We start from the raw sequence: 20365 nt of genomic DNA on the forward strand, positions 1-20365 counted from the left end.
ATTAAATTGTCTTTGCATTGGCTTTGCTGCCAGCCATCCTGATGCACCCATGAGCATCAACATGGACCTTCTCGGTCTCGACGGTCTCGAAGGGTTTGACGAAGACACGCGTAAGTAATTTCTCCAAATGCTTTAGAAAAAAACAAACAGACATTGAACTATTCCCCAGCGCCCGTGGTCTCGATCTCAGCGTCGCAGTCCCTCAACGCGTCGGCCGCCACCCGCGACCCGATCGCGACGGGTTTGGCGCGTCTGGACGAGGCTCTGAATGACCTCCCAGACCAGCCCAATCAAGGCGGCATCTTGCGTGGACATGTTACGGAATTATTTGGACCCCCAGGAGCCGGGAAGACCTCGCTGGCGTGAGTGCACCCCCTATGCACACCGCTAGAGTCCGTTCTGATCCGTTTACAGGTTGAATATTGCATGTAATGCACTACGCGACGGCAAAGTAGTCTGGATTGGTATGTTCCTGCCAGTTCCCCGAGTCAGCTGCGCTGTCCTACTCACACCGTTAGATACGGGATGTCCCTTGCCTAGTCCCCGGCTCGAGGAGATGTCCGTTAACCTCGATGACTTTATCTATTTCCGGGCGCATACGCTAGCCCATCTTATAGCCCTGCTGGCACGTCCGCCAAAAGGCTTCCCACCGTCGGAAACAAACCTTATTGTTGTCGACTCTGTGTCGAATTTATTCCCCGCTTACTTCCCCAGCGCCCAAGAGCTCAAGGATCAGCTTGCCGAGGGCAAAATAACTGATAAAGCACACCTACAATGGCTGCTCAACCGCAAATGGAACATTGCCAGCGAGCTAGCCACGCATCTGGCCAGACTCGCCGCGAGGAATATCGCCGTGTTAACTATTAACCAATCCCATACGAAGATCAAGCCTCAGTCTCACGCGGTTCTCCAGCCGCTCTTGTCCGGCAGCGCATGGGAGGCCAGTGTGCAAACACGCATTGCGGTCTATCGTGACCTGCCAGATGAGCGATTCGCAGAGGTTGAGAAGCGCGCGGGTAAGTCATTGCCTGAGCAAGCCGAGGAGCTACTCGTTGCGTTTCGCATTGAACCGGTATGTCGATGTCTTTGGACTGCTGCATGCGATTGTGTTTCTAATTTGCCTAGGATGGTCTTTATGAAATAGAGAGAAAGGAATCCCTACCCTCCGAGCCTTTGAGTCCCTTGGCCAAGTCTCCTCCCGACTTTGAGTATTATGATCCTCCTACTCCGACTCCTTCACCGATATCCTCTGTGCTGTCTTCTGCACCACCATCTCCAGAATTGAAGTCTCCAAGCCCATTACCATCTAAGCCGGTGTCACCAGACCAGCCTGTACAGGCACCAAGCAAAAAACGGAAAGTGGAGGAAGTAGCCGACAGTCAGGATGAAGACTCCGAGGAAGATGTCCCATGGACAGCCGAGGCAACTCTGAACACGAATCAATCGTGAACTCATATATTATTTTGAACAATTATTAGCTTATTAGAATCATAAGATGATAGTAGAGAATACTACGTCTTTTTTTTTTTGTTCATATCTTTGTTGGGCATCTCTTTCATCTACCTGTGGACATGTATCTATTTTTGGGTTAACTAGTTATTCGTTTATGGACCATTGTCTTTCTCACATGCAAGGATGAAAATAGCCCACTAAATCAAATCCCTCGAATCCTTTCCAATTCCTTACCATTAAGGTGGAATTTAGCGAATTAATCTCGGAGGCTCCGATGCCGGACCATAATGTGATTGGAATTGACGCCTCCCCCTTCCCCCCATACCCCAGACTTCCTAAGGTTTGACCAAGTTGAACACCCCCATGAAACACACTATGAGCACCTTATGATCCTGTGAACACCCTTGAAACCCGAGGCTTCTTTCGTTTGTTTCTCTTTCACTCGAAACGAGTCCAAAAATTAGTCTGCATGACGCGGCATTGACCTGTACGACCAGTCCACATCCCACACTGCATTCACTCTTTCGCATTTTCGTCTTGTCGCCTTTCTTCTTTTTCTTCTTTTTCTTCTTGAAAATTCCTCCATTTCGCCCGTTTGTCCATAAGAATATGTGGACATACCAAACAGGGTGAACCAGACTCTCTCCTCGAGTCCGGTCGCTCATATAGCTCCTCCCCCCCCCCCCCCCCCCCCCAAAGCCCCGAATGAGTCTCTTCGACAACAATGTCCAACGTTCCCCAGGACCTGCTGGATGGGATATCCGGCTCCCTCGCGAAAGAGGGTGAAATACTACAGATGATCCTCGTCACTTTCATCGGATTATCATGCTACAACGTCGCTGAGCTGGTTATACTCGTCCCAGCTACCTTCCGTCGGTGGCGCGGGCTCTATTTCTGGTCCCTGCTTGTCTCAGGAGTGCTCGGCGTCGTACCATACTCAATTGGCTTCCTGATGAAGTTCTTTACTCAGACTGATTCCGTGCTGTCGGTCACTGTCCTGACTATCGGCTGGTGGATCATGGTGACCGGCCAATCGGTGGTGCTCTACTCACGACTCCACCTTGTGCTACGGGACGAGCGCATGCTGCGCCGTGTGTTGCAGCTCATCGTCGCAAATGTCTTGCTCTTGCATGTGCCCACGACGATCCTCACTTACGGCGCGAACATAGTCCACAGCGGTGACGCCGCCTGGGTGAATGGATACAACGTCATGGAGAAGATCCAGCTGACTGGGTTCACGATCCAAGAGAGTCTGCTGTCGACGCTATATGTGATTGAGACAGTTAAACTGCTGCGTCTTGGTGCCGATGTGTCTTCGCGTCCGGATGCACGGAGCATCATGTATCAGCTGATCGGGATCAACTGCACAATCATTGGGATGGATCTGCTGCTTTTGAGTCTCGAATACGCCAATTTATACTCCGTGCAAATCACCCTAAAGGGATTCATTTACTCGCTCAAACTCAAACTTGAGTTTGCGGTGCTTGGTCGTTTGGTAGATCTCATCCAGGGTTCCAGACATCCTATTTCTCTCGCTATTGCCGATACATTGCCTCTTTGTTCGATGCAGAGGCCGCCTGAGACGCCGGATCGCAGTGAAGATTCGCCTTATGAGCAGGCTGAACCGAAGGACTTTTTGGCGCCGCCGGTCGGAGGTCAAGTTGTTCAGAGGAGGATGTTTGTGGAGTCTGGGAGGGCGACTTCATTAGCATTATGACGGTGTAAAATATAATGATAATGATATCGAAGCAAGCTTGGAACTGCATATTTGGAGTGTCAAAGTCCTATAGGATAGGCCGTGTAAGCGATTGTAAGGAATGGAAATAAATTCGAAATCAGGGGTAGCTCGGAGCATCTCCTGGCGCTAAGAAGCGTTAGGCTTTCACCATCAAGATATAGAGTATGGTGACATGAAATAGACCATTAGGTAGGAAGCCCTCTGTGGCCATGGGATTTGTAATCGGAAAACGTCAATCACCCGACAAAAAGGAAATGTTTCATTCGAGTCTACATAAATTATGTGTTCTCGTTCATAGATTGGTCAGGTAGTCCTCGATCTGCTCCTTGGTCAACTTGCGGAACCGTGGTCCCTGAGCACCCTCCACTCCCTCGAAGCCCAGAAGGTGGTCTGCTGGGGGACCGACAATGCCTAGAACAGTGTTAGTCGATATTCACCAGATCCTTGGATACCCAAGCAGCCAGAATGGGAGAAAACGAGGCAGAAACCCCAAACTCACCAATTTCTATTGTGTCACCATTCATCTCACCCTCAATCGTCTCCTTGAGTGTCAACAGTGCGATATGGATGGCATCTTCCAGCTCTAGTCCTTCAGTGTATCGTTTCTCGAGGAACGTCTTGGCGCTTGTTGCGTGTTTACCGATGGCTGTCGCCTTCCACGGGTAGTAGCTGCCGCTGGGGTCGACCTGGTACAGACTAGGCCCACCCTTCTGGATGCCACCAGTCTTGCTGGAGATCTTCTGCTCGGGGTCGTCCTTCTTAACCTCTTCTGACTCAGGCTCCACGCCCTCGTCCCAGCCTGCAACCAACAGACTGACACCGTACGGCCGCACACCACCGGATTGCGTAGCTTCTTGCACTACCCGAGCAACGTCCTGAACCAATATACGAGTAGGAGGGTATTCGTTGTAGATGCGCTTGTAGCCTGTGTGTGAGACCTTGCGGGCTTTGTCGACCAGTACCCGGTAGTCGGGGCCCATGCCGGCGTAGACCATACCGATATCCGGCGTGATGAGGGAGATCTTGGACAGCGAAGGAGGGTCGATCAGAGGCGATGAGGACTTCTTCTCAGTCGCGAGCACAATGCCGTTCGTAGCTATCACGGGGGCGGTCAGCTTGGCCCTATGTGGGAGAAGTTGGGCGTTTGCGTACCTTTGATACCAAGGGCAGTGACACCCTGGTTGACCGCGTTCAAGGCATATTCTAGATTAATCAGTCATCGATGCCTAAGCTCAGAAACGATGGTTCCATACCAATTTGCACCAGCTTTCCGCTGTAATGGAGCTGAATTAGCACGTTGTCAATTCCATAGGGCAAGTCGTCCTTACCTGGGGGAGAATGTAGTCAAGGAGAATGAGTATCTGTCCGCCATGATTCGCTGTCAATAGGAAGAGAAGACGAGAGGATGGAAAGATCGAAAGAAGGGGAGCTGTGTTGTAGGCAGAGATGGGTGACGTTTGGCGCGGTAGAGCTCACGGAAGGCGGTGACCCGATCGGGATTAGCCGTGGGGTTTGGGACACCTTCGGCTTTTCTGCTTTTCCTCTTTCTTCTTGTCGTTCTCTTTTTGTTTTCCCCCGATACTTCAGAAAAGAAACAGTAATTCTTCCTCGGCCTTCTCTTGTCAAGGTTCGAGTAAATCTCGATGTGAGACTCAATGGCAGACACACAGCATTATCCTCCACGGGTCTGCCGCATCTGCCTAGAAAGCGTGCTGCCTACTTTTCAACCCTCAGAATTCCTCCAGAAGCCTCGAGTGGTTTATGAATCTTCCGATCCAGAATCTGGTCGTCTGTTAAGCCCTTGTCAATGCAAAGGTTCCTCGCGTTATGTTCACGAGGGCTGCTTGCAGTCATGGCGCCATGCCGACCCCAAATATGGGACGAGAAACTTCTGGCAATGTCCCACCTGTGGCTTCCAGTATCGCCTGGAGCGATTGACTTGGGCCCGGTGGATCAGTAGCACCACTACCCAGCTAATCCTCACACTCGGCATTCTTTTGTTAACCGTATTCCTGCTTGGATTCATTGCTGACCCCATCATTGACTTTTACTTGGGCCCCGTGGATGTTTACACCGAATTGGTCGAGGAAGATGCATCCTGGTTGGGACACTTTCTCAAAGGACTCGCGTCTTTGGGCCTGTTGTCCTTCCTCAAGGCAATCTTTGCGCTGTCGCCTTTCCCTTGGAACCTCCGGTCTGTCGCATCAGGGCGCAATTCGGGCCGTAATCGGGCCGCCCAGTTGAACTGGCTAGTGGTCATGGTTGGCATCGGTACTTTCCTTTGGGTATGTGTAGTCGCATTTGACTATATTTGATTTGACTAACCGCAGACAGGCTGTCTACAAAGGTGTTCGGTCATGGAGTAGACGAACGCTGGAAAAGGCTGGCGAGCGAGTCATGGATGTCCCACTACCAGGTGAGGACAATGATACGGACGTCCCAGTACCGGACGACGCTGGAATGAAGGAAGAATAGTTCCAATGAACTCGCACTACTTAAGTTGCCGTCCTCCTCTGCCCCATGAGACGTCGATTAGTCAATGTGCGAAGAACAATAACTGCCTTCATTAACTCTTGATTGTCTGCCTGAGAAGCAGATGATTGGCTCGAGAACGTCTTGTTCTCAAGTCATTCGCTACTTCACCTAATCAGGCAACGTCCTTGGGGAAGGCAGTCCACCACTCAATTCTAAAGGAGCGTTCTGACCTTGGAGTCTGACCTATTAGCGCTTTTGGATTGAGCAGTGGTAAATTTATGCATAGTCCTATTTCCTATTCAGGCTTAGTACCATCTTATTGTCATATTGTTCATTGTCCATTGTCCCGCGCGTGTCTTATTCAATAACTTCAATACATTATTATGGCAGCAGTTTGTCTCGTTTTTAAGACCTCGTCTCTCCCCCCCCCCCTTCTTCCCTTTTCTTCCCTCTCCCCCTCATGTAGCTCAGCATTTATCCCATCTTCGCAAAATGGACGATCTCCCACCAGGGTCCCGTCTCGCGGTTGTCCGCTCTCAAGTCGCGATGGACTCTGAATCCGAGGACTCTGAATCCACTACTCCTACAAGCGCGGATACTGCAAACACTGAGACTGAACCGTTCCCTGACACTGAACCACTCCATGAGACCGAACCATTCCCTGATACTGAACCATTTCCCGAATACGACGAGTCCGAGTGTGAAATGCTTGCATCTTGCATCGCAGCTGAGAAACGCCACGAGGAAGCATGGATCTACGCTTTCAGCAAAACTGCCCAGCACGAGATCCGCATGGCCCATGTGGACCCGAACATAATCCCCTATGTTCCAAGTGACCCGTCTCAGCGCAGCCAGGTTGTCCTCGAACAGCTGCGAGACCTTCTCGCCGACCCGGAAATGCTTCCTGATATCCGCAAGCAATTCATCACTATCATCAACGCCACTCTCCAATTCAACCTCGTCATCTTCCACCAAAGCCCAGAGTTTCTGGCCCCCAAAGAAATTAAAGACGCGGAATTTGACCTCGAGACCATTCTCAACCACGTCGAATTCATCAAAGAGATGCTCAGAGAGCAGCTGGAGACTGCCGAGCAGGTTTCTTTCGCCCTGGATGACGTCTCAAAGGAGGCTACCTCGACCTACGAGCGTCTTTGCAAAATGTCGTCTCTGTTCACTAAGTAAGTATCCCAATGCCCTTTGTTTCTTGTTTACCCTTTGCTTCAGCACTAATACGCAGTGAACAGGGCCATGAAGAAGCCTCGTTACCTTGAACGACGATTGCTTGCTTTGTATATGGACATGTACGAGGAATGGGTCCACAATCCTTTCCTCCTTCTCCGCAACCGTCAACTCTTGAACGAGCAAAATCCCACCCCCGAACGCACAAAGCTTTCGCGTCGTGTGCTTGTCATCTGGGAACTGATGAACAGCTGCATCGAAACCTACGGAACCTTGACCTGGCTCACTCTTGAGATCAAACGACAGTACTTCACGCCAATGATGGGTTATCTTTGTGACTCGCCAGAGATCTGGGAGCACTGCTGGGATCGGTACCAGGAACTCGAGAAGGATCGACTCAAGGCAGCTGAGCGGGATTTGTCTCGAAATGGCACCGTCTGAATGATGGATGACTCACTGAATTGTGACATCGCATTCAATATGTTCTCAATTTCTACGATTCTACGATTTGTTTCTACTGTTTCTACTGTTTCAAATACCCCATATGCAATGTTTCAAGCGAATGGACAAAGGCATAACGAAATTCAATGTGAAAATTCCATTTCAATCTTCCCCGTAACCTCAAGCCGTACTATCCTTATAAGCCCCAAGCTTAAACAACTTCTTCGCATTCTCCCTTCCAATCTTCAACCGATCCGTATTCGACATCTCCGCCGAATCAAACCACTCACACGCATCCCCAAACGTCTCAAACGGATAATCAATCGAGAACAAAATCCGATCAGCCCCAACCTCCGCCATACAAAAGTGCAACGTAGTAGTCGAGAAATGTCCCGACGTCGTAATCCACAAATTCTCCGCAAAGTACTCCCGAATCGTCCGCTTACACGTCTCCCCAAGTCCAAGGACCTTCTTCCGATCCTCGAACCAGTGGTTAATCCGCCACATATCAAATGGTATATGCTCCCCCAAATGTCCAAGGATAACCTGCAACTTCGGGTTCCGGTCGAATACCCCGTTCGTCACCATCCCGAGAACATGTAGACTGACTCCGTGTGCGAATGACAGTGGAGGTCCGATCAGCCATTTCCGATCAGCCCAGAGCTTCTCGTAGATCGTGCCTGTCGGGTTGCGTGGGTGTAGGTACAGTGGTACGTCCAGCTCAGTGCAGGTAGCCCAGAATACGTCCCATTTCTCGTTGTCGTAGAAAATCATGTCGTCGCCGTCGACGCCGGCGCGCTGCGTGTCGTTCACTAGTGCGCCTAGGAACCCGTGCTGTGTTACGCAGCGTCGGAGCTCAGCTGCTGCTTCTTGCGGGTCGTGCATGGAGAGAGTTCTGGGTGGGTTAGCTGGATGTATACATACCTATCATGGATGGGACGGGATGGAATGTAGTAATTTCCATTCTGGTTTAAGGAGTTTTAACTTACGCAAATGCGGCAAACCGATCCGGGTGTGCTTTCACTTTATCCGCGATGTAGTCATTGATCTCAACCGCGAGTGCTTGTGCGTCCTTTGCGTCCCAGATATCCTGTACGCCAGGTGCTGTGTAGCTGAGGATCTGGAGACCGACACCATGGCGCTCGGCGAAGTCCAGTCGAATTGGACCGACGTCGTTGATCTCTGCTGTGTGCTTGTCTGTGTCGGTTGCAAACATGCCCGCCCACCATTTTGTCTTCTCGTGGAACCGGGGGAGCGCAAAGGCTTCTTCGAGGGCGATTTTGCCGAGCATTTTGGTAGTCTAGTAAGGGAGTAAGAATGGTTGAGGATGTAGACAATTTCATATGTCCATGGGTATGATTCTCAGCTGCTTTATATCATATGCAGAGACCCCGCACTTCGGAAGCGTCCAGGTATTCCATGCTGTTACGCTGAATCACGAGCCCTGTTCGTCGGAATGTTCATCGGATGTCACAGGAAGTACATTATGTATGTATGCAAGGACAGCATCCGATGGCGGTTCGTTGTCGGGGCGGATGCGGGGAGCGGTTGGTACCCGAGATGGACATCTTGTTTTTTCTATTCTAAGTCATCTATACTACGTGGTAAGTCTAGTCACAGATCGTAGACCAATTCCATGAGTAGGTGAATCCCGTTTAGATTGAACAATCTCAATCGCTTTTTCGTCAATTAGGCCCTTGGCAACCAGATGGCGGACATATTCCATAGTCCATTCTTGACACCGCTTGTTGGCGGTCTGGAAATTCGAGTGTGTGAGCTTCATCCAGATCTTACAATACCTCTATAAAGTATATGTCATGTTACTCACATCATTGACAGGTGTCATGAAGTTCTGATTGATCCCCGGAGTTTGAATTTGTGTTGCCGCTAGTTCGATCTTCCCTCGGGGGGTGGAGTCGATGGATGGAGCCGCATCTGGGGAATCAACGATGTCGGACGAGTGGACTTGGCCGATTGGAAAGGTCTGATCGTGAGGGTCGAGACTGGGATTGTAATTTCGTTTGAACTCCAGAACATAGCCTGCCATGGGTGCACCAACGGCGTGTATTTTGGTTTCCCGGTCGGGATTGGTAGCTGATGGGACAAATATTGAGAAGTGGGCTCTTTGGAAGGATTTATTGCGAGCAGAGATGAGATAGATTGTTCTTGTTGCCATACTCCTAGTTTATTGTAGAGAAAAAAGAGAAAATACATTGTGAGATGGTCAAGAGGCTACCACGAGTCATGTGGCTAACCGCTCCAAGCATCTAATGCTACATAGATATGTAGATTTTTTATTAAAATAGATATCAGAAGTAATTGATTTGTTCGGACGGCCACTAATCCATATGGTCTCGTCGGCTCCGAAAAAAGGAGATGAAATGAGATGAAATGAGAGACCAGCGAGTCCCAACCATAGCAGTGTAGAAGATCACTTCTCAGCAAATTTGATTCCGCACTCCTCCTTTGGGCGACAAGTCGCAGAATCATTCCAATTGGGAAGGGGAACGCGATTGATCTTTTCGCCCTGTCCATCAACCATCGTAATATCAAACTGCGTCAAAGCATAAGCAACCATGAGCTTCATACTCAATGTAGCAAGTCGTTGGCCTTTGCAAGCATGAGTTCCCGCACCCCAGCCAATAAATGGTGTTTCCTTTTCAAGTACCCGAGACGGATCCCAGCGGGTTGGTTCCGAGTAGTACTTCGGGTTGAGTGCTGTATCCGAAAATGGATACACAACGAGGGATCCCGAGGGGATAACGTATGCTCCAATGGTAAGATCTGGACCGGTGTTCTTTCGAACCGCTGTGTATGGCTGTGAGGTGCGCAGTGTTTCACGTATGCAGAGGTCGAGATTGGGTGTTTGGGATTCCCAGGCTGTAAGAGGGATTTCGGAGAGGGCTTGGATGAGAGCGTTCCCAGAGAGAGGGGATGATGAGGATGTGTGAGTAGATATGAAGGTCTTGATCTCCTCTTGAACATTCGAGGACCAAGTTGGGTTCGAGGAGAGGTGCATGATCAGCCATGTCACTAGAGGGGAATAACCGTTAGTACTATGAGACTCGGTGTTACTGAATATCAAACTTACCAATGGTTCCAGTGGCACGAGCTCCAGCCAGCGATAGTCCTAGCATACACTTTTGAGACAGTCAGATCCCCGATCAAAATGATCGAATGAAGATGTGACAATAGTACATACCCCAAAGATTCGAATGGTACCATCTCCTTCGTTAATCATCTGCTGCAGCATATCATCCCTCTTGATTCCGCTCCTCTTTCTGGTGTGAATAGCCGCTTGAACAATCCAGTAAATTTGAACAGAAGCAAAGAACTTTTGGAACAAGGCTGGGCCAGGCAACCAAGGAACCCAAGTCGAGTATGGGTTAGTGATCGAGTCGACAGTGTCGACAAGGGACTTGAGACGAGCTGAAAGCACCGGATCATTGGCGATATCAAAAGAAGCAATGCACATGACCAAGTGAAAAGCGACCTAAGGAAAAGCAATGTGTCTCAGTTTCTCATCTACCAAAGATTGAACTCAGATCCACGCACCTCGTGAAGAGAAGAGCAAGGGTCGAGAACACGCTCGCTACCCCATGCATCCATCTTCCGCCGGCATTCTGACAGAATCAACGGAATCACTGTATGTATGTTAGTCAATCTTCTACCTCGATAAAGAATGGCATACACTAACGTTTCTGGAGATTATCAGGTCGTTGAACCGAAGCCATTCGTTTGACCACCCCGCCGACTTGATGGGGATCAAATTGAGCAGCGCCCTAAATGCGAGCAGTTAGTTATTGCTGAGAACAAAATCAATGAGCAGGGACCTTACACTGCCCATCATAATTGAAAATGTATCATATAGACAGAGACCCTTCTCCTTGAAAAAGACTTGTCGGCCTTCGTCCCCGGATAGAACGATGGCGACATGCTGGAACAGCCTGGTCTGATAGATGGAAGATGATGTAGCCCGGAAGCCATCTTTGATGAAATCAAACCTCTTCTCAAAGAAGAACCGGTTGACCTTCCAGCTAGGCAATTGCAAGCGGGGAGGGGAATGGTCTTTTCGAGGTGAGGATGCCATGCGCACGTACAGTACTCGATAGAGCACGGCAGAAATCAGGAGGATCACTGAGGTCAGGCTCCCTAGATCTCGAAAAGTAGCCGAGTCATTGCACGAAGCAAGTACCAGTCGAGCCAAAATGCTCTGCAGCATTGTGAAGAAGTGCTCAGAGAGAGAGGTGCTCAGAGAGAGGTGCTCAGAGAGGAGTTCTCAGGGAGGAGTGTCAGAAAGAAGTAGATTGCAGAAGTGAAGCTGAACAAGATCACCTTTATACGCCGAAAAGAATAGGCCCCGACGCGGGGGGAATTTAACGACAATGACATCCTCTCCCGCCGAAAGTGAAATGACTGCGCCGAGCCAATGGTCAATTCTCCATTGTTCCTTCTCATCCATGGATAAAATGTCACTGGCCCTAATGCCCGGGGTTTCAGGTCGGGTCGACTGCGCTGATTCACACCTTCCCTTGATCCACAGTACTAGAAAAAGAACTACATATGTAACCTATTCTGGCCTAGCCCTGTCCAAACTAGGTGCATCTTGAAGCCGCTGTTGGTTTCTGTCTCGGATATTGTTAGCATTAGCGCGATGCATACCAGAATTTTGATTGAAGCGGACTGGTAAGGCGGGCCGTTGAGGCCAAATTAAGACTGAGGCTTATAATTCTATTTTATTTCTATTTTATTTCTTATATAACTCTCATAAGAATCTCACCCCGAGCAGATTTTAGAGCTGAACCGAGAGTTCTGATGACTCTATACATTGGGGGGCGACATCGGGAGGCCTCTAGATTGGGTCAGGCATCCAGAGCTTTTAGAACCTTATGGACGAATTCGACCCCACATTTCCAGGGCTGAGACTGTATTGGACTTTTGAAGAGCTAATTAAGAATTGAAAATATAGTGGGAAATACTTATTGTGGGGATTAACAAGGCTGTCGAATAGAGGCGTGATGGAATACTTGGTCTGGGCTTAAGTCTTCCAGGGTATGTCCTATGTGAACCCTGAATATTCTTATCTCAAACATTACATATATACCGGATAATCCCTGGCACTCGAGATCTTTCCCTTTCCGTTTTAGTGCTCACCTCTTGCCGCTTTTTGATCACTGAGTAAAACTGAGCACGTCCCTGAGTGTTCTGACTTGATCACGGGCCATTACATAATCAACTGATCTACTCACTGAGCATCACCTGATCATCCCGTGAGCATCCTGATCCACTCACTGATCATCATCTGAGCACTCTGATTTGATCACTGAGTGCTCACTGAGTGTAGGGATGAGCGGCCTGAGTAAGCTACATCAATAAAATGCGACACGCTAGCCCCGTCACGTGCAACCCTTCTCATTTAGATCGCCCATCGTCCCATCAAAAAAGGACTGGCGCCGTCAACGTGACCGTTCATCCTAGCGGTCTCATTCCTATCCAAGTAAAAGGCCACAGTGGGCCTATTCAATTGACCTATCATTTTCCCATTTCAGACCATGCTCCTGGGAATACCCTTCGGAATACCCTAATCGGGCTTTGGGCCAGGGCGAGGGCGATTGGATGGGTTTCCTTGAAGATCTAGAACCCTTCCCTGTATCGGCAACTGAAGGAATTAATTTTCAGCAGTTGACGATGATGAACCACTTCTCTCGCCAATGAGCGCACGAGCCGAAAATTTCCTGGGCATAAAACGTCTTGTCTTTCGCGCCATTGCTAAGTAATCGGTAAGCCGAAGACAAACCAACAACATTAATACTCGATGAGTTCCTGGGAGCCTGCCATGCATTCCAAGGAACCCACTAAGCTGTATTACCAGAGTCCTAAGGGCCCATAGCTATTTCGTTTGAATCCTAGGAACCCTTAACATTGTCCCCCACCCCTAGCATTTCTGCCTAAAGATATGCCATTTCAAAAGGGATATATATCTAGCCACTTGCTCGAAAACAATGGTCTTCATCATTTCTCTGCCTCCAAATTACTTAACAAAACAAAAAAAAGGACCGCTTCTGAATATACCACAGTGAGTTCAGCCTTCATTCACTTGTTGTCCCGCATCAACTGACCGTACTCCAGATTGGCATTTATCTCGCGCCCACGATGATACGATCGAACCGATCAACATTACTGGACCCACTGCCCACGCAAAAGCTCGCAGCGGAGCATCTGTGCCCTTCTGGAAAACCTCAAAGCTACCAAAAGGATAACCGAGGCTTTAATAACAAGACTGTGCCATATATTGTCTTTCGTTGACACTACTTCAGGGAGACTGTCATCAGCATTGGGTCAATCGGAACCTAGCAGGCTCAGTCATCAAGTCCAACATCATCTTCGGTTGGCAATCCGGAGCAACGGAGATGCAGGTATTAGATTCCAGGACACTCTTAGAGAATGAACTGAAAACTCGGCCAACATAACTATGCACGAACCGGACTAAGATCGTCTTGATTTCTTTAGGAAAAATAAAAGTGCGATTATTGACAGAGCGGTTGCACACGTCCGAAAATGCCACATACGAGGATAGAACTATCTACGTCGTATATAAAGTTCGGAGCTCCCAACATTGAAGCATTCGGCTGACTGATTCACTGCACTAGACATGCTGTTTTTCTTCACCTCAGAAATTATCTCCAATGAGGAGAGAAGCGCAGCATTGGCCATAGAAAATGAAATATTGCTGGCAGTTGTTTGAAACAAACAAGTGGCAACATATAATTGAGGACAGGCGGCTGGCACTCCAGCGCATCACTCATGAGGCCGAAGGTCAGGCCATTTGAATACAACAATCAAATCTCGAAATGTTCCGGAAGGACTTTTGTCTGGAATCCGTTGGCTACGAAATGGGCTAGATTCGAACGCAGCCAGTTATCTCAACCCCAAGCTGTCCTTAAGGACTAACTCAGACTGTTCATAAGTTTCCAAACCGTCGGCAAGTTTGTCCCTACCCAATTATTCCGTTCGGACAAAGCCTAATGTGACATCATTATGCAGATTCTTCCGATGCCGCAGATGACAAGGAAAGCTTGCTTACAATGGGAAGTTATCCCAAAGCCAGACGTGGAAGCAGACGCCTTTCAACGTTGGGGGGATCCAAGATTAAAGGGGGATTGCATGCTATAGCGTGAGGCAGTTGACAGTTTTGAAGTCCAGCACTGCTGAATGCCACCGAAATAAGGCAGTTCGCAATACCGACGGAACTGTTTAAGCCACTGATTGCTAGGACGTGTCTTACATATGCTTGGTGCTTGGACTCTGAGTTTGCGACAAGTTCCGAAGGCCCAAATGACAGATGTAAGTGGGCTCCATTCTTATGAAAGGGATGTAGTTCCCGAAAGACTACGCAGGGGTCCTGTGGCTGACTGGATTCCTTGAGATTTGAGAGGAGAAAGATCCGTGGTTGAACCCACCGGTCTGATCCCACCTACTAAAACTCACTTCTACTTGCGCATACTCTGTGTCTTCTTCTCCCAGATGCAGGGACACGTTCAAGTTTCTTGTGCTTCAGTCGACTGAGACATACCAACGATGGCCCCTCCCACACTATGAGTTCGCCAACAGGATCAAAAGCATGAGCCCTAAGGCTGATGAGCTTGGCCACTTGATAGGAGGCCTGTACAGTACTGGCACGGGCGCTCAGAAGTGCTCGGACTTGCAGCGCCGCTTCTGTCGATCCAAAAGAGAGAGTGGAAAGATGGTACGGATGCGAATGGAAGTGGAAGGATTCGTTTTCCCCTCGCCATTGAGCAGGTATATGATATGGCAGTATATTCTCGGCCATATTATGGTTATGGAGAGAGTCGTGCGTGCAGGTCCTCGTTTATTATTCCATCCTGACTTTATAGGCATCCTTTTGCCCGCTGGCTCCAACCTGTCTGACCAAGCAACTCTCCTGTCAAGGCTTGAGTGGGCTAGGGAATATGCATCGATTGGGGCGAAGGCACGGTCTCCTGGTTTTCAATCTATTGGGATTTAAGACGACAACAAAAGGCCCCCCTCCCCCCATTGCTACCCAGCCTCCCAGCTCCGTATTGGAACCCTAGACTTACGCCTGACAGATACTCAAGCAGCTTACCATCAACATTTCTAGATATGACTTGGGAATGCTAGATTTCTGCTGGTTGGAGTACGTATGACAGGTCCACTAACGCATATTTCTGGATTAGCGGTCAAGGCCTGACCCCATGCCGCCTCCAGCAACCCAGTTCTACCCTAAAACCCCGTTTAACCTTATATTATTGAATCTGTGAAAATTGCAATCACAAGCGCAGACAAATTTGAATACTTAACCGTGGTCTAATAGCAGCACCATTTTGAGAACTAGCTTGGTTGTGGCGATTTTGGTCTCGTATTTGATACACAAGCTCAATATTTCTCCCCGTAAGGTAAATACGGCTCTTCTGATCAAATCTGCACAGCCACCATTGCGAGACAGATCAGCCACAATATTTGTAAGGCTCGTAATTGTTGAGGTTACTGAAACGGAAATATTTCTGTAATATACCACCATTGTACAGTCTTTCCCTGAAATAAGTTACCGGGCCAACACAGCACACTGAGGCGATCCTTTAGGTAACCGGTAGTCCTTACCGTTTTATGGTTTTATTCACCTTCTAAAGGAGCGCCCGGTTTTGCTTCTACCTTTCCACCTCCGCCGCTTCAAAGTCTAATTGGCCTTCCTCCCTGCACGCGTACTAGGTGAGTGTATATCTGCCCTTTGGTGTCTCAACGATTGACACGGCAAAGTGCCCTCGAGCGATGTCGACTCAACCAAATCCTAACCAGCAACTTGAGGTGCTGGAGAGAAACGAGGTTTACGAAGACTCAGATGAAGGCTTCCAATTCGCAGGTACTCTCGTCGTGTATCAGATGAAGGGGTATTTGTACCACGCGATGCTGAAAGCTCGTTACTCTTCCCCTTGGAATGTCAACGCAGAGGATTTTGAAAATATTATCCAAATCCCTAGCTCGGCCTACAATCCAAAATTTTCTGTCGACTTCACGCCAGCACCTCAAACCCTGCCCAACAATTACTTTGTCAAAAAGCCTCAATTGATCAGTTACGATCGAATCAGTCAAGGACCTCGACCTGATTCGATTGCTGAGGACCTCCTCAAGGAAGCAAGAATTTACGAACTCTTAAAGCGGCGCCCACATCCCAACATCGCTACATATCTCGGTTGTCAGATTTCTGACGGCACAATCACGGGTCTTTGCCTCGAGAGATACCCTCACACGCTGATGAAAAAGGTCAACCCACGCGGCCTCATGAAGAGAAAACTGAGAAGCACGCGGCAAGCGACGGAGGACTATAGTTGTGTTCTCACGGGAATCGAGAGTGGGATCAGACATCTTCATTCGCTTGGGTTGGTTCATAACGACATCAACCCAAGCAACATAATGATTGAGAACCATCGGGCAATCATCATCGATTTTGGTTCTTGCCGGAGGTTAGGAGAGAGCCTAGAAGATGTCGGCCGTACTTACGAATGGTACGATGAGAAGGTACAGCATTCTCTTTTCGAGAATGACCTAACTGCTTTAGAGGAGATTCGCATCTGGCTTGGTACTAGTTCACGAGAATTCCAATTTGATGCCTAGTACTTTCTAGGTAGATTTGATTTCTGTGCTGTTACTACTTTTCGAACCATCATTCCTGGGCGCGCTAATCTGTATCAAGATAGAATCAGAGTATCAAAACTTCCAGTTGGTTACAAGCGTAGTAGAGCAAAAGTGAAACTACAGATGTCTGTTCTTTTCGTCTGGTCTGTTGCAGGCGATTTTGAACTATAGCCGAGGCCTTTCTTTCAAATGCGAGTACGGGAAGAAGTAGATGTTCTGCTGTGTTTCAAGGTTACCCACGTCCCCAATCCGGGCGAGGAGGCTACAGTAAAAGAATATGTGGCTAAACTTTGACGAGTATCTAAGTTTGTGTATATCAAGTAGTACTGTGTGACCAGCATAAGACAAGTAAAGTTACGGTAGGTTGAATACCGCTTACTAGTGAGGGCTCAAGGAAAATGGATTTACGCGCATATAGACAGAGGTTTCACAGGGCCAAAATGAAAAAGACAACGTAGGATCCATGCGAACATCCTTTCAAATTTGCTGAACCAAAAAAAGAAAAACCGCTTCCCTGAGTTTGATATGGTCGAGGAGCCAAGCAATTTTCTGATTCCATTCAGGATAGATCTCCATCTTTGTGCGCCTCAGTCTAGCACTTCTTGCTTTGTGATAGTCATCAGTGTGGTTTCTTCAAGCTCTCAGGAGGTACTTACTCATTTTGGCGGAATATAATTTGTAGAACTGATGCAATCAGTTTGCATGCAATCGTCAAGTTTGACCCTTCTTCCACTTGGCTTTTCAGTTTTGAAGTGGCAACTGTCCACAGGCCCTTCAGTGATTGATTGCATCGTGTCTTGAAAGGTGAGATTAGGGTAAAATCCCAAAAAGCGATGTATGGTAGGTAGGATGTCGTCAAGGTATGAATGTTTGAAATCCGATGGTTCCAGGAAGAATCAGACAAGAGGCAAGCAGCTTTTATATAGCATTAAGGCCCCCAATGTTTGGGTGATTGACCCCCAAGCCGTCAGCAAGCTGCAGGTGAATAGAGTGCGTGTTTGGACTTATCTCAACTCAACTGTGACATTTTGCATGCTGCAGCGCGAACAATGCTCCTAAATGTGCGATATATAGCACCCAGGACACGTCATTCAAGGTTATCGATGGAATGAAGCAAAGGCCAAAGCGTTTTCGAGGCCCACGTCGAGGACTGCAAACCAACGGACAAGCATCCTGTATGGTATGGTTTCCGTATGTATGAATAAGACGTGCGCTAGCGTGGTGGTTACTCTCCCACCCTCTTCCCACCCTCTTCCCATTTTCTTCCTATTCTCTTCCCATTCTCTTCCCACCCTCTTCCCATTTTCTTCCCATTTTCTTCCTATTCTCTTCCCATTCTCTTCCCACCCTCTTCCCATTTTCTTCCCATTGTCTTCTATTCTCTTCCCACCCTCTTCCCATTTTCTTCCCATTGTCTTCCCATTGTCTTCCTATTCTCTTCCTATTCTTTTGACTATTTTTGCATTATTAAACTCTGCGGCTGATCCTCCAGCCATGAAAGCCTATCATATGTCTACTATTTACCGTACGCGGGATGATCTAAGGGAATGTGGAACTGTTCCCGTCGACGATTACGAAATAATAGCGGAGCGCTTAGTCATAACCTGCAAGCGCCACACAGATCATAGGCGGCGCAGAAAAGGAGGGCGAGGGCCTCGGGATCTGAGGTCAAAGTACCAGGAGAGCAAAGCACAAAAAGCATATTCCAAAGTTCTCGAGGATGACCCACACATCTTCATCCCATTTATTATGGATATTTCACCAAGGATTTGTGAATCTTTCGATATTTTGAAATTCTGCGAAACCCATACTGAGCGACATGAGATTCGTTTTGATGAGGAGACAAAGACTTTTCTTGAACAGACTGCCCGACGAAAAGACATTGACGAGAGCCTCCCGTTTAAGAAGTTGATGCGCATCCTCTTCCCTCCCCCAACGCCGCGACCGATTACTGGAGCTGAAACTCAAGACCACTATGCATATTATTTGGCGGAGCTGACATCGATACGCAACTTTTTCGGTGACCGAATCTATGAGGCCGTTAAAAGCTCTTCCACACGCATTAAAGAGAATGATCTGAATCCCGAGCGCACAACAACCGAGAGCGTCTGGACAAAAATACCGCGTGCGGATAATGAAGATGCCATTGTTCACCTCGACGTTGGGGGGGCTTTCGAGCTTGCTAGTGATTTATTTCCTCAAGCAAGACAGAAAGTCTCCTCGGCCCTCTCGACCCATCGTCTGGATACCCCGCAAAGTAGTTGTTTGCAGGCTGATGCAGGTCTTTCAAAAATTTCTGGCCCACTGAATGAATATGGTAAGTACACGTACACCAGTCCGGCGCTCGGAACAATCATTTGCTGATAACCGAAAAGATAATGCATATTTTACATTGCACGGTGCTTCTAATTTGGCTATCTCCTCGGTCTTCAGCCAGCGAGTCAGCACCGCCATCACGAATAGCCAGCTTAGATATTGGGAGAAACAGGCTCTACTACTCGAAACCACGGACTGCGTTACTATGAAATTGTGGCGATCACAGCCTCAGCATGGAGTTATCTGCTTGAGAATTGGTTTTTTCATGAGCACTTTGATGGCGAACAGTTTATATGGCTGAACTATATATCCGGCTGAACAAAAACAACTTATCCTCCGTTCTTATCTTTCACCCTTGTCTTCCCATTCACAATGAAGACCTGAACGTTTGCCGGGAGAGGATCCATTTCGCCTGATCCTTCTGTAGACCAGATTGTCTTCCCTTTTTCATCCTGAAAATCGATATTTGTGCATTCAAAGCAATAGAGGGTTCTCTCGTATTTTTCCTTTAAGACATAATTGGCAGGATGTTGGTAACAATCATCAAAAAAACTCGAATCGACGGTGAGGGTCTTCCATTGACTGCGCTGCGTGGAATTAGACTAGCTTGAAACATGCAAAACACGCCGTACATACCAAAGTATCCCTTGTTACCGTTGCTGTCATCCCTAGTATATCGTGTGGTAATCGAATTTTCTTTGTTCGGTTGGCACAGTGTCAGTCGATCGAGATTATTTGCGGGGTTCTAGGAACGTTTAAGAAAGGCCCCGGGCCAGGAAAGGTTGGATGAGAGAATTACCGATGGTAGTGATTTTCTTGTTAACGTCTTGCGGAAGGCCACGAGTGGACAACATCATCTAAATGACAGGAGGTCGATAGGCTTGAGAGAGTGTTAGGCGTCGAAAAAAGGTCTTGCCCAACCCCACTGTCTTTCCCACCTTAAACTCAGCCACTTCGTGGCTATTTTTCCGGATCTCTGTGCCACAACCACACGTAATCCATCCACTCCCTTCCCACTCCCTTCCCACTCCCTTCCCACTCCCTTCCCACTCCCTTCCCACTCCCTTCCCACTATCTTCCCACTCCCTTCCC

General features: G+C 48.3%; 10 protein-coding genes across 10 annotated transcripts; 6 read left to right on the top strand and 4 right to left on the bottom strand.

The window, feature by feature from the left end:
* Positions 1-61: 61 nt before the first annotated feature.
* N7455_005992 (uncharacterized protein) lies at positions 62-1449 on the top strand (the record flags this gene model as incomplete). Its single annotated transcript, XM_040956565.2, has 5 exons — positions 62-110; positions 170-362; positions 415-464; positions 519-1072; positions 1126-1449. The coding sequence occupies 5 exons, from the start codon at positions 62-64 to the stop codon at positions 1447-1449; spliced, it is 1170 nt and encodes a 389-aa protein (XP_040812860.2).
* Positions 1450-2176: 727 nt separating this feature from the next.
* On the top strand, positions 2177-3169 carry N7455_005993 (uncharacterized protein; the record flags this gene model as incomplete). Its single annotated transcript, XM_040956666.2, has 1 exon — positions 2177-3169. One exon carries the CDS (start codon positions 2177-2179, stop codon positions 3167-3169), a length of 993 nt encoding a protein of 330 aa, XP_040812944.1.
* A 313-nt stretch (positions 3170-3482) lies between these two features.
* Positions 3483-4562, bottom strand: pre8 (proteasome core particle subunit alpha 2; the record flags this gene model as incomplete). The annotated part of the gene is made up of 5 exons (XM_040956573.2): positions 3483-3601; positions 3690-4286; positions 4343-4393; positions 4444-4463; positions 4519-4562. The coding sequence occupies 5 exons, from the start codon at positions 4560-4562 to the stop codon at positions 3483-3485; spliced, it is 831 nt and encodes a 276-aa protein (XP_040812975.1).
* Positions 4563-4845: 283 nt separating this feature from the next.
* On the top strand, positions 4846-5665 carry N7455_005995 (E3 ubiquitin-protein ligase MARCH; the record flags this gene model as incomplete). The annotated part of the gene is made up of 2 exons (XM_040956585.2): positions 4846-5475; positions 5525-5665. The coding sequence occupies 2 exons, from the start codon at positions 4846-4848 to the stop codon at positions 5663-5665; spliced, it is 771 nt and encodes a 256-aa protein (XP_040812888.1).
* A 492-nt stretch (positions 5666-6157) lies between these two features.
* On the top strand, positions 6158-7285 carry N7455_005996 (uncharacterized protein; the record flags this gene model as incomplete). The annotated part of the gene is made up of 2 exons (XM_040956685.2): positions 6158-6843; positions 6910-7285. The coding sequence occupies 2 exons, from the start codon at positions 6158-6160 to the stop codon at positions 7283-7285; spliced, it is 1062 nt and encodes a 353-aa protein (XP_040812950.2).
* Positions 7286-7465: 180 nt separating this feature from the next.
* On the bottom strand, positions 7466-8576 carry N7455_005997 (amidohydrolase family protein; the record flags this gene model as incomplete). The annotated part of the gene is made up of 2 exons (XM_040956660.2): positions 7466-8180; positions 8275-8576. 2 exons carry the CDS (start codon positions 8574-8576, stop codon positions 7466-7468), a joined length of 1017 nt encoding a protein of 338 aa, XP_040812947.2.
* A 306-nt stretch (positions 8577-8882) lies between these two features.
* On the bottom strand, positions 8883-9461 carry N7455_005998 (uncharacterized protein; the record flags this gene model as incomplete). Its single annotated transcript, XM_065605168.1, has 2 exons — positions 8883-9041; positions 9114-9461. 2 exons carry the CDS (start codon positions 9459-9461, stop codon positions 8883-8885), a joined length of 507 nt encoding a protein of 168 aa, XP_065462068.1.
* Positions 9462-9716: 255 nt separating this feature from the next.
* On the bottom strand, positions 9717-11507 carry N7455_005999 (cytochrome P450; the record flags this gene model as incomplete). Its single annotated transcript, XM_040956599.2, has 6 exons — positions 9717-10318; positions 10377-10425; positions 10488-10778; positions 10841-10929; positions 10983-11067; positions 11124-11507. 6 exons carry the CDS (start codon positions 11505-11507, stop codon positions 9717-9719), a joined length of 1500 nt encoding a protein of 499 aa, XP_040812922.2.
* Positions 11508-16093: 4586 nt separating this feature from the next.
* N7455_006000 (uncharacterized protein) lies at positions 16094-16936 on the top strand (the record flags this gene model as incomplete). Its single annotated transcript, XM_065605169.1, has 1 exon — positions 16094-16936. The coding sequence occupies one exon, from the start codon at positions 16094-16096 to the stop codon at positions 16934-16936; it is 843 nt and encodes a 280-aa protein (XP_065462069.1).
* A 1530-nt stretch (positions 16937-18466) lies between these two features.
* hrmA lies at positions 18467-19321 on the top strand (the record flags this gene model as incomplete). The annotated part of the gene is made up of 1 exon (XM_065605170.1): positions 18467-19321. One exon carries the CDS (start codon positions 18467-18469, stop codon positions 19319-19321), a length of 855 nt encoding a protein of 284 aa, XP_065462070.1.
* Positions 19322-20365: the final 1044 nt, after the last annotated feature.

The sequence above is a fragment of the Penicillium solitum genome (assembly GCF_028829755.1).
Source record: "Penicillium solitum strain IBT 25940 chromosome Unknown utg000003l_segment0_segment0, whole genome shotgun sequence".
Lineage (NCBI taxonomy): Eukaryota > Fungi > Ascomycota > Eurotiomycetes > Eurotiales > Aspergillaceae > Penicillium > Penicillium solitum.